The sequence below is a fragment of the Bidens hawaiensis genome, unplaced genomic scaffold (genome assembly GCF_021521415.1).
Source record: "Bidens hawaiensis isolate Kalapana, Puna unplaced genomic scaffold, B.hawaiensis_p1.1 tig00010302_1, whole genome shotgun sequence".
Classification (NCBI taxonomy): domain Eukaryota; kingdom Viridiplantae; phylum Streptophyta; class Magnoliopsida; order Asterales; family Asteraceae; genus Bidens; species Bidens hawaiensis.
Window position 1 is genome coordinate 420355 of NW_027491781.1, and position 12073 is coordinate 432427.

Consider the following 12073-nt stretch of genomic DNA (forward strand, 5'->3'; position numbering starts at 1 on the left):
TAGCAGAAAACAACCCGAAACCCTTGTCAACGCAATGGTCCATTCAAAACGTTTTATATCAATAGTAATCAAAAACACAAGCAAAAACATGTTTTTATCTGAATTTAATAGCAGAAAACAACCCACTCTCAGAAACTCTAGTAGCATAAATGACACACTCTCCGACACCCTAGCCACCAGTGTTCCAAGCTAAACTACATGTCGATGCCCATTATCGGACTGATAGATAATATCATAGTGTTTATATAAATCATCCTTTGATAAGTTTTGACTCTGCTAGTCTAAATCATCCTTTGATAAGTTTTGACTCTTATTACTTGCACCTTCTTACATAATGAGTACTTATTGTCTTATACACAATAAATTACACATTTGCATGCTTGTTAGTTGTTTTTCCTACAATTTTTAGATACCTATGTTAAGGGAGCAACGACTCGGTACTCGGGTCATTACTCATGGTGAGGGTTTCACCAGGATTCTGCCAAAAGTGATTTCTTAAGGCCTTAAACTTCGGGTTTACAGTTGAAAACCCCGGGTCCGATAGCAAATCTTGAACACTGCTTCGACCCTCTAGCATGTTCAACGCTTGTGACATGGTTGGTCTAAGCGTCGGTGATGCATTTGTGCATAAAAGGGCAACGTTCAGAACCGTCATTGCTTCCTCGGATGAATATTCGGACCCTAAGTCTGGATCAACCAGGTCTAATAAGCTTCCTCTTTCTTGTAAAACATATGCCTACAAAACAACACACGTGTTACAGTTTGACTTTTTGGGTCAAAGAGTATCAGGTTTTAGTTGGTAGTTATTTTACCCAATCGAGAAGGTAAACGAAGTCTTCTTTTGGCATGTAGTTGGTGTTACTTTTTCCACTAACAATTTCTAGCGCCACGATTCCGAAACTATAAACATCTGCCTTGGGAGTCAAATACCCACGCATGGCATACTCTGGAGCCATATAACCTCTGAAAACCAAAAATTTAAATAACGTAAATAAATATGATAACTAAAGCACAGTTATTGACTATTATGTAACAGAAAATTGGAGGTGACAATTTCTACCGTATCCTTAAGTTATAAATGAGTTGATTCGGTCTTTGTTTAATCTCAAATGAGTGTAGTAGGCTCAGGGGTGTAAATGAGCCAAGTCGCTCGTGAGCTACTCGAGATCAGCTTGCTAAAAGCTTGAATCGAGCCAGGTTTTAACGAGCTCGAGCTTAAAAATCAGGTTGTTTAATAAACGAATCCAAGCCCGAGCTTAAGTTATTGAGCCACATTGGCTCACGAGCCTAAACGAGCTTGATATTTCTACAACTGTTATTTATTTATCAAATATATAAGATAACTAAATAATATAATATGTATTGTATAAATTTTTTCCTTAAAAATATATAAAAACTATAATTAAAAATGTGCAAAAAATAATTATATATGAATAAAAATTATTAATAAGTAATAAACTAGTCAAGTCAAGCTGAACCCGAGTTGAATACAGCTCGAAACGGGCCGAGCTCCAGCTTGAGCTCAAGCAACCCTGCTCGTTTATACCCCAAATAGAGTTGAAAGTCCCCCAAACTGTGTTTAATACTCAGAACCTCCTAAACAGTTTTTATTCAAAGAGTTAGATATTTTTTTTAAGAGAATATGTTTTTTGTAATCATAATGGAGAAAGAAGTGTTTGTGGGTAAACCTAACTCGACCCGATTTGTTTTGACCAGAACAAAAAGATTGCCCATTTCAACCCGAACCAATTTTGACACGTATACATTTGTAATTAAAAACATACATTGTTCCTGCAATACGAGTGCTGATGTGTGTATTTCCATCATCATTGAGCTTTGCCAAACCAAAATCAGATATTTTTGCATTGAGATTTTTATCAAGCAAAACATTGCTAGTCTTGATATCTCTATGCACAATTTTCAGTTGTGATTCTTCATGAAGGTAAAGCAAACCTCGGGCTATCCCTATGCATATTTTCAACCTCACGGGCCATGTCAGCTTTGCTTTCGACACTTTGTCTCGCCCTGTAGAATTTAATCACAACATTGGATTTTCCACATCAGTGTGAACAATATGTTTCTTTTTACAAATAATTTGATGATTATTATAGAGTTGGAAATGTCTACCCATTTACTTGGGAATTGATTTATTTGGATTGTGCTTTATCTCAAACGGGTCAAATAAAAGATTTCGATGAAAGGGGATTGGGTCAAATAGGAGAAAAGATTTTGTAAGAATACTCTGAAGTAGTTGCAAAAAAGATAATTAAAAACGGACAAAAAAAAATTTTGGTGGTCAACCCGGCCCTGTTTTGAGCTGTACCAAAAAATGACATGTTTAGAGTTCCGTCCCCCTTTTCTTACACCTTCCTAGGTATGTAAACAAGCAAAGCCGCTCATGAGCTATTCAAGATCGGCTTGCTAAAATTTTGAATTGACCTGAGCTTAAATGAGCTCGGAGCTAAAAATAAGGTTATTTAATAAAGAGCCCAAGCTGGAGCTTCAATTACCGTGCTCGAGCAAGCTCGCAAGCCCAAACGAGCCTATTAGTAATATAACTTTTATTTGATATATTAAATATATTCTATCTAATAATTATTATATATAATTATGTTAAAAATAACTAAATAATATATATTATGTTATAACCCGCTACTCCAACCCGTCCATAGCATCTCTGCTAATCAATACTTTTAAGCTTACCAAAAATAACACGAGATACGCAGTTATTTTCCATGTACTCATAAATTAAAGACAACTGGTTCCCTTCAACACAGCATCCATATAGTCTGACAAGATTCGGATGTTGCAGTGCTGAAATCATGCCAATCTCATTGACAAATTCACGGGTGCCTTGTTTTGACTTTGATGATAGTTGTTTCACAGCGATTATTGTTCCGTCCAACAATCGACCCTACATAATATATGGTATTTAGTAACACAAGAAAATAAAATGCTGTGTTTTTGTACTTGTGTTTTGATCAACTAAAAGTATAACATGATAATATTACCTTGTAAACTGCACCAAAACCACCTTCTCCAAGCTTGTTTGATGGATCAAAGTTGTTGGTTGCTGCTTTAATCTGCCTTAGAGTGAATATTCCTGTTTGTAGATCTAGACCTTTAAGCTCTGTTAAACAATAAGTCTTGTGATTAGTTGCTGCAATATGTAATCGTTAGAAAAGAATTAGAGGTGGAAATATAGGTGGGTTGCATAACGGGTTGGATTGACTCGCTGCTGACAGTTATATGTCCACTGTTTTAGAAGTCTATAAATGTGTTTAACTGCTAGTTTATTCCAATCGTTATATAAATCTTTGATTATAAAACGACTTAGGAGAGTGTGTGTCAAGCTTTTGATGCAACTCATTCGAAATAAGAGCAACCTACTCTTAAGCAATCAGACCTCAGAAGATAACAAAATATACACACCTTTATCTGCTGCATTTTTGCCCATAATGTAGCCTTTTCTCCACAAGATAAAAATGATTAAAAACACACAAAACAGTCCACCAGCCGCAGCGACTACTAAACGAAGATCAATCTTTTTTCTAAAATCTGGTGGCTTAAAATCTGTATGAAAGAAGGTAATGAAAGGACAATGAGCGACATTATAACATTGTAAGCCAACTTCTGAATGCCAACTTTGACTTCAAAAGTCAAAGCATACATTTCTATTCATCTTTTTGTTGGGTTTATGCAATCTTTAATCTTAATAATAAAAAGTTGGTGAAATCAGATATGGGAAAATACTTACTCGGTTCAACTGATATAGCTGATATGAGTGGACCGTAACTTCCTCTAAGAGGAATTCCAATAGTGCCTTTTCCAGCCCAGAAAAGTTGAATTTTGAGTGTATTATTCTTCACATCAACCATGTAACTCTTTATAACGGGCTTCCCCGTACCTCCAGCCTCTTGTACTATATCAAAATCCTTTAGTTTCAACTCTCCCTGCATTGAAATTTCGTAGAAAATGTTAACTTTCTTTCTTGATATGAAGACTAATAACTGGCTAAGGTTACCTTAATTCAAACCTTTTGAAACAATTTGGTTACAAATTTATGCAATTACCCTATTATTATATTCAAAGTGGACTTACCTGCACGTAAACATCGAATACACGCTTCCCGAGACTGTTAAATGTGTTATCTTGGGTGAAAACAATCTCTGCAAAGTGGAGTTTAACCGTATAGTTCCCATTCATAAGGCACAATCCATAATAAGTAAGAGAAATAGCAGTGGTGCGTGCTGACGTGTACAATTCTGTCTCATTTCTGGGAATATTACGGAGCCTAGATGTGTTGGAAAGAATATAAACATCAGAATCATGGTCATCATCTAAGAAGTTTCCTGTGCTGCTAAATGCCCAATCTCTATCATAGTAATATGTTGAGGCGCCTTTGCTTTCTGTATCGGATTCATATTTGATGGTGTTGTTGATGTTTACTTCTTTGCCACCACAATTTATGTAAAGAGAATAGATTTCTGATGCAAAAGATGACATTTTAATGAAGAGATGAGGTGAGGGTTGATTTGTATGTAGTGATGTAAATAACTTTACTTACGCTGTTTTCTCGATTTAGTACATGGAAAATCTTTCATGAGACATGGAGGAATATTGTTTCTGCATAAGAAATACAAGACAAAGAAATCACTATGTAGTTTTGATGGATACATATAACTTGATGTGATTCGTGTGAGCTCCCGGGCGGTCCTGGGCCCACCTTGAATATTAAGTTAGGCCCGGTCCCATACCTCTCTAAGGCCCAGTTAGACCCGTGTTTCTGGTGCTAACTGCCTGGTCCCTTGAGGCTGTATATATCGGTTTTTCCATGTCATATAAACTCTCTCCATCTCAAAATAATTGTCTATACACCAAAAAGAAAAACTCAATTTAAGATGTGTGTAATTAATGTAGTTTTTAGATAGTAAAATGTCAATGTTGCCTTTGCATTTAAAAGAAACTTGAATTTTTGCAAAGGTAATTAAGGGTATAATGAAAAAAAGTGTGAATTATTACTATCTAAATATTGGAAGAACACAATTTTTTTGGGACAAACCTAAATAGTATCATGGACAATAACATTTTTATACTGAATTAAAATGTTTCTACATCTGGTGAAATGCAAATTGAATATTTTTATGCATCATTAAATCATTTAAAATATATATAATTTAATTCTTCGTGCAAATAGCTTTATTTTCTGTAACTTAAAAACCTAGTTTTTAACTGTATTTTACTATTTAATAATACATAGATGAAAACATAGTAAAAAATCAGAACCGGCTGAGACAGTGAGGCCCAAATCACCCCACTCTTTGATGTGAAGGACCAGGCTTTAGCAACTATTTAGGACCGGGCCTGGACCTAGGCCCTGTTAGGCTCAAGTTATGATGCTTTCACAAAGACCAATGTAATAGTGTGACCTTTAATGAAAATAGGGTCATGTGTCTTACTGTTTATTTGTTGTCGAAGAATAGCTCTCCACCACATTTCTGAGTCAAGTAATGATAACTTTGTTTATAACATAAAACCATACACAAATCCAGCTTATATATATGAAAATAGAAAATAAACTTACACTGTCCCTCGTTCACATGTATTTGGAGCAGAAGAATCCCAAGTAAATTGGTTATAAGAAACATCCCTGTAAAAGCATGTAAACATATAAACATGACACACTACTAAAATTTCATTTCTGACCATTTGATGGTATAAACATGTAGTGAAATGATAACTATTAGGGCAAGATTATCCTTACACGTCCTTGGTACTTGGGAAGATCCATGCAGGCATAGGTCCAGTAAGATTATTTGCTGTCAAATAACTATTAAATAGTGGTTACCCTTAGAAAATTTATCATAGTTATAAGAAGACAAGATACTATTGTTGAAGACAATTCACATACATGTGATCTGTTTTTCCTAGTTGGGCAAAAGATGGCGGGATCTGGCCAGTCAAGTTGTTGAAACTGAGGTCTCTACATCAATAAAAATCAATCCAAAATAAATTCCAAGAAAATGAAAATTTAAAAAGTACCAAATATATCCAATAAATGATGAATTGCTTACATAGTTTTCAGAGAAAGCATACTCCCGATATAGTCAGGGATTTTCCCACGGATCAAACAATTTCTAAGTACCCTGTAAATTTACATATTGTAATTAATATCTTCACTTGGATGCTAAAAAAAGAAATCATCATACAAATATAGATGCTCACAATTTATTCAGTTTCATTTTCTGCACTGGTGGGAAACTAGAAGCTGCCCCTTTCAAGTCTGTGATTCTCCTGTAACACAAGAAAAATATAGTGAAAAAAACTAAACAATTATCAATCATTTTGTATATTCTGTCACCTCACTGGAACAAATACAACCCAAAAAAACTTGAAAGATGAATAAAGAATGCATACAGATCATTTAGTTGTGTTAAGACAGAGATATTAGAAGGAATTGGCCCCTCAAGAGAACAACCTTGCATATGCCTGCAAATAAACCAAATATTAATGTCTTTAAATTCAAATATAGATGGACAATTAGTGGCTCGATTAATGCATCTGACCATTAATGGTTGAACCAAAGTACTTTCTGTCCAAAAAACAACCTCTTTATTAAAATTTACCTTTTTTAGTACTCTATAGTTATGAATTTAATAATCTGAAAGGTTTATGCAAAAATACACTTTGGCCAACTTTTGACTTGTTACCTTTTCACAGGCATTTGTTATTTTACCTGTTTGACCCGTTAGAGGTAAGAGATAACCCGTATCCACCCATTCATAAGTAAACGGGCCATAATATCCACCACTGTGATTAATAGACCCCTAGCATGATGGGAACTTTACAAATACATGCAAAAAAGATTCTTACAATTTCCCAATCTGTGTCCACTGACTAATGAAGCTTGGTATCTTTCCAGTGAAATTATTGTCACTTATTCTCCTAAAAAGGTAAATAAAAAACACATAAGTTAAGAAAAATGCCAAACATATACGGATTATTAGTCAAGTTTATATGATTTATTATACTCACAGATCAGTCAAGTTGGTAAGTTTTCCAAGTGCAGCAGGCAGCTCTCCGGTAAAATCATTTGAAGTTAGAACTCTGGGAATACAAAGTTTTACTTAATCATGAATATATTTTCAAGAAAAAAAAATATAAGGAATAATGTGAAAATAATTACAGTCTCTGCAAATCTTTCAGGTTTGCAATCCCTGGGTGTATGGGTCCTGAAAAGCGATTTCCTTCTAAGCTCCTACAAATTCAAGAAGCTATTAAGCATCAAAATGGAGTGTAAATGTGTGTCATCGTACTTTGTTTTTACTATTTTTCATTTAAGGACAAAAGAAGTAGTGATGTGGCTTACAACTCTTGGAGGGTGGTCATTCTGGTAAGAACTTTTGGAAACGGCCCGGATAAGCGGTTTCCCATGAGAGAACTGCATATATAATCATAGTATAAAAAAGGTAAATAAAATTTTATGATAAATTATCACAGTCAAATAGGTATTTTTTGCAAGCAAAAAACTGGCAATGAGAGTGATATATCTGTCCATACAGGTTGTACAATCGCATAGTAGCCCATTCAGAAGGAATGGTTCCATTGATGTAGTTACGACTGAGATCCCTGCAATAATAAAACATGATTATCATATCACTATGATCATTGCTTAAATAGTAAAAAGTTGAAAAAGAAATCAATAGCGTAATATTTTATTAAGCCGGGATATTTTTCTTACAAAACTCGAAGGTACCGAAGCTTGGAAAACTCAGATGGAAGAGTACTCGAGATGTTCTGGGATTTAATATATCTGCATTGTAACAGAAAATGATAGTAATATATACATATGTGTTTTATACCAATATATTATGAAATTTTACAAGCACTTGATGTGTGTGACGTCTAATTAAATAGCTCATAAACATAACTTGTCTTACTAATAGTTTTTTTTTCAAATCGTGTACTGTTAGTTTTTTATGAAAGTTTCATGTCTCCGGTGTTTCATATAAATTCTATATTACTTCCGTCGAGAAATTATATCTTTCAGTTTAACAATGGTATTATTTAAATTGATTAAAATAAATTCTCAAAATCTCACTTAATTAGCACAAACATGTATTAAGTATTAAACATGGTCAAAGTTACTAATTTTGAGTATTGTTTAATAGGAAGCATGTGATAGTGACTGAAAAATATTTAAACAATTACACAATCAAACAAACAAGGTTAGTTGATTTTTAGAATAACACTCCTGGCTAACAATTGTAATATTTAAACTGATACATGATTTAATTAATAAATATATATTATATTTAAGCAAAAGACAGTCAAAAGAACTTGAAAACCATAGCCAATCACATTATTTCCTTACAATATTTGCTGATAAGCAAACAGATAAATTCAAATACAGTTTTTTAATTATATTTCTAAAATAATTACAAGTGATGCAATATTCTAGAGAGTGATGGGTCTGTTTTCCTGTACACGGTGATGAAGTCAAAGTGTGTACAATCTAAAAAGTGTGGGCCAGTGAGTACAGCTAATACCAGATCAGCAGTCAACAAGCTGGGTTGACCACAATTTCAGTCAACGCTACTATCCTCGCCTCCTCTCTTGCCTCTAGGTACTCACATGTTTTATTTCTTAAAAGTCAGCAAAAGCAGCGATGAATTCAATACATCCTCCAGATTTATCATTTCTTTTCATATTTTAATATCCTATGTGGACTCATAACTCATTAAATATTGAAGTACAGAAATCACAGTGATTAATTAATCATCCACAATATGCATCAAGCTCACAAAATTAACCAAATTAATTATAACTATTAGCATCTAGCTCACAAAACTAACCAAATAAATTATAGTTTCCAGATTCAAAACAGAAATATTAACATCTAGCTCACAAACTTTACCAAATTAATCATCAATCAGAATACGTCATAAATGATAACGGTTTCGATTCATCAGGTATCAAGCGGCGCAGCAGAAACCAACACACAATACACAAACGAGTTAAATACACGGAAACAGAAATAAAAAAAAGAACACGACAATATATCGTGGTTGAGTCATGGTGACCTACGTCCACTGCTGCAGCTAGGGCTTACATCGACAGTATTTATAGATTAATAAACCTTCATAATCCTAACACAATTAACATCTAGCTCACAAAATTAACCAAATTAATTACAAATCCGAACACGTCACAAACAATAACGGCTTCGATTCTTTAGGTACCAAGCGGTGCCACGAAACCAACACACAATACACAAACAATTTAAACACGCGGAAACAGAAAAATAACGAACACAACAATATCCTACGCGGACTCATATTTCATTAAATATTCAAAAACAGAAATCACAGCGATTAAATAATAATAATAATAATAATAATAATAATAATAAGCATCAGTATAATTTCCAGGTTCAAAACAGAAACATTAACATCTAGCTCACTAAATTTACCAAATTAATTATAAATCGGAATATGTAACAGACGATAACGGCTTCAACTTGTTAGGTATCAAGCGGAAACCAATACACAAACGAGCTGAGCTGCTCACAACCTACTCAGGATCTGCTCATTAAAAAACGAGCTTAAACAAGCCCGACCTCAAAGCCTAAAAGTAAACTCGTTCAATACACAAACAATTTAAACACACAAACTCGCCGAAACAGAAAAACAAACAACACGACGATATAACGTGGTTCGGTAAATGTCACCTACATTCACTACTGCAGCTAGCTAGCTAGCTAGGGTTTACAGATTAATAAATAAACCTTCAAAATTAACATCTATGTCACAATATCAATCAATCAAATCAAAAGAACTAATAATATCCAGAATAAGAAGAATAATACGTACATATTAACGGCGTGACACGTGGCATTACTCTCAAACGAGCAGTCACAGACAATAGATACATTATATCCTTTTTTATACTCGCCAACGCCCCAATTACCTTCACCGGTGCACGGATCCTTACTCAGATCCCACACGTTACTGTTCGCTAGCCCTAATTTCACTCCAATTTGCTTCAATACATTCACTGCACCAGTGAACACACGTCAATTCAGTTCATATACACACATTAATTGTTATTAATCGTACGCAAAACCTAATGATATTATTATTAAACGGAAAACGTACCTTCCTGAGTGTTGAGCTTTGCGGAGTGTGTGAGTGTGAGATTTGAAGATAGAATTGATAATATAACGAAGAATAAGACGTTATTATTCTTCATGGTGCGAGCACATCCAGTAGTTATTGAGTGTACGTTTATCATACAGTTATATGTATAGATATATAGAGAGAGGTTAGTAATAATAATAATATTGGGGAGGTGGAGATGAAAATGGTGGACTGAGGAAGTGAGGAGGGAATAATAATATTAATAATAATAATATTGGGGAGGTGGAAGATGGAAGATGAAGGTTGTTGATGTGACACATGACCCATCATATAATGTGGTCATTATATTAAGTTTAATTAAAATTAATTTTTAGTTTAATTTAGCAGCTCAGCCATGATAAACCCATTGAGATGACCCAAGAATTTCGCTATTTCGATTCTGCTAGTCCTTGGGAACAGCGTAGCGACGGATAATTCAGAATCAGAATAGGTCCAGGGGACAAATCAAAAGGAAATGCTATTTGCTTCGTAAGAATAAGAATTCACTTCTATGAAAGACTTTCACGGGAATTGTCTTGATCGTCGGATATCTTTGTTAAAATAAAAAAAAGGAAGAAGTGTTATCGCCTGCAATTCTTCCCAGTATGGAATGAGTAAAGAATCAAGCTACAAGTTTCGATCTATACGAAAAGCACGGGTTTTTTTCTTTCTTTCGGTTTCATTGATAGCAGAATATCCTGACTCTATAGGGGCGCTAGCGCTTTACTAATAGAATAAAAAAGAAAAGGGGCCTTAAAAACGTAATAGGCTGCGCTGCTACTCTAGGCTCGCTTCTTCAAGCTCCGCCCCTTTTTGAAAACGAAACTAACGAGCAATCAAACAAACTAAAGCGCTAACGTTTATATTACTTAGTAAAGCAACCTTTCGCGCTAGGCGCTCACTTTTTTTGTCTGGGTGGAAGCTGGCGGCGGGGCTTGCTTAACCGGATACACGGAATTGGGATCTCTGTCACAGGCAAATCTTTCTATCGGGAAAGCCTCGCTTATTCAAATCAAAGGGCTGATTATTTAGGAGCCGAGCTTGGGACAGGATTAACTCGGTTATAAAAACGAGTCAACTCGATTCAGGTTGTTTCAAGTCAGGGTTTTTTTAGCTGGATGGATTCAAGCTCAAGCCTATTTTATGGTTTCGGACAAGGGCAATGGCGAAGGACTCTTAGGGCCAGGGGTGGCCCCGACCCCCCCTGTTTTTTACGCGTTAGTGTAATTTTATCAGCTTTCGTCTGAAATTTTTTATACGTAGTGTAAGTTTAGTCGTTTTCGACTGAAATTTATATACGTAGCGTAAAATTTAGCTGTTTTAGGCCGAAATTTTATATACGTAATGTAAAATTTAGCCGTTTTCGCCCGGAAATTTTTATACATAGTGTAAATTTTGCCGTTTTCGACCGAAATTTTATATACTAGTGTAAAATTTAGCCGTTTTTGGCCGAAATTTTTTATTCGTAATGTAAAATTAGCCGTTTTCGACCGAAATTTTATATACGTAGTGTAAAATTTAGCCGTTTTTGGCCGAAATTTTTTATACGTAGTGTAAAATTTAGCCGTTTTTGCCCGAAATTTTCTATACGTAGTGTAAATTTAGCCGTTTTCGGCCGAAAGTTTAAGTCCCCCCCCCCTTTTGTTTGTGAAATTTTGTATACATTTTGAGTTCGGCCCCTCCGGTGTCTTAGTCCAAGCTTCGCCACTGGACAAGGGTGTAAAACTTAGGAAAACTCGAGACTGGCTTGATTTAAGCTATTTTTTAAAGCTCGAGCTCGGCTCATGAGCTGTTTCTTTGACTTCGGCTCGTTTAGTATTTATTAATTAATTCGTATGTATATGGGTTTTTATTTATTTTATGTTTTTTAAGAAAAACTTAAACTGCAACATTCG

At 34.7% G+C, this 12073-nt stretch overlaps 1 protein-coding gene across 1 annotated transcript; it reads right to left on the reverse strand.

Moving 5' to 3' along the window:
- Window positions 1–292: 292 nt before the first annotated feature.
- LOC143534767 (putative LRR receptor-like serine/threonine-protein kinase At1g07650) lies at window positions 293–10297 on the reverse strand. The gene is made up of 24 exons (XM_077029180.1): window positions 10158–10297; window positions 9873–10056; window positions 7742–7813; window positions 7561–7629; window positions 7370–7441; window positions 7187–7258; window positions 7036–7107; window positions 6874–6945; window positions 6418–6489; window positions 6226–6294; window positions 6075–6146; window positions 5912–5983; window positions 5765–5830; window positions 5585–5650; window positions 5460–5498; window positions 4568–4626; window positions 4102–4487; window positions 3758–3953; window positions 3433–3573; window positions 3012–3130; window positions 2704–2914; window positions 1785–2025; window positions 813–963; window positions 293–736 (listed from the first exon to the last, which is right to left on the reverse strand). The coding sequence occupies exons 1-24, from the start codon at window positions 10291–10293 to the stop codon at window positions 419–421; spliced, it is 3027 nt and encodes a 1008-aa protein (XP_076885295.1). The 5' UTR covers window positions 10294–10297; the 3' UTR covers window positions 293–418.
- Between the last annotated feature and the right edge of the window lie 1776 nt (window positions 10298–12073).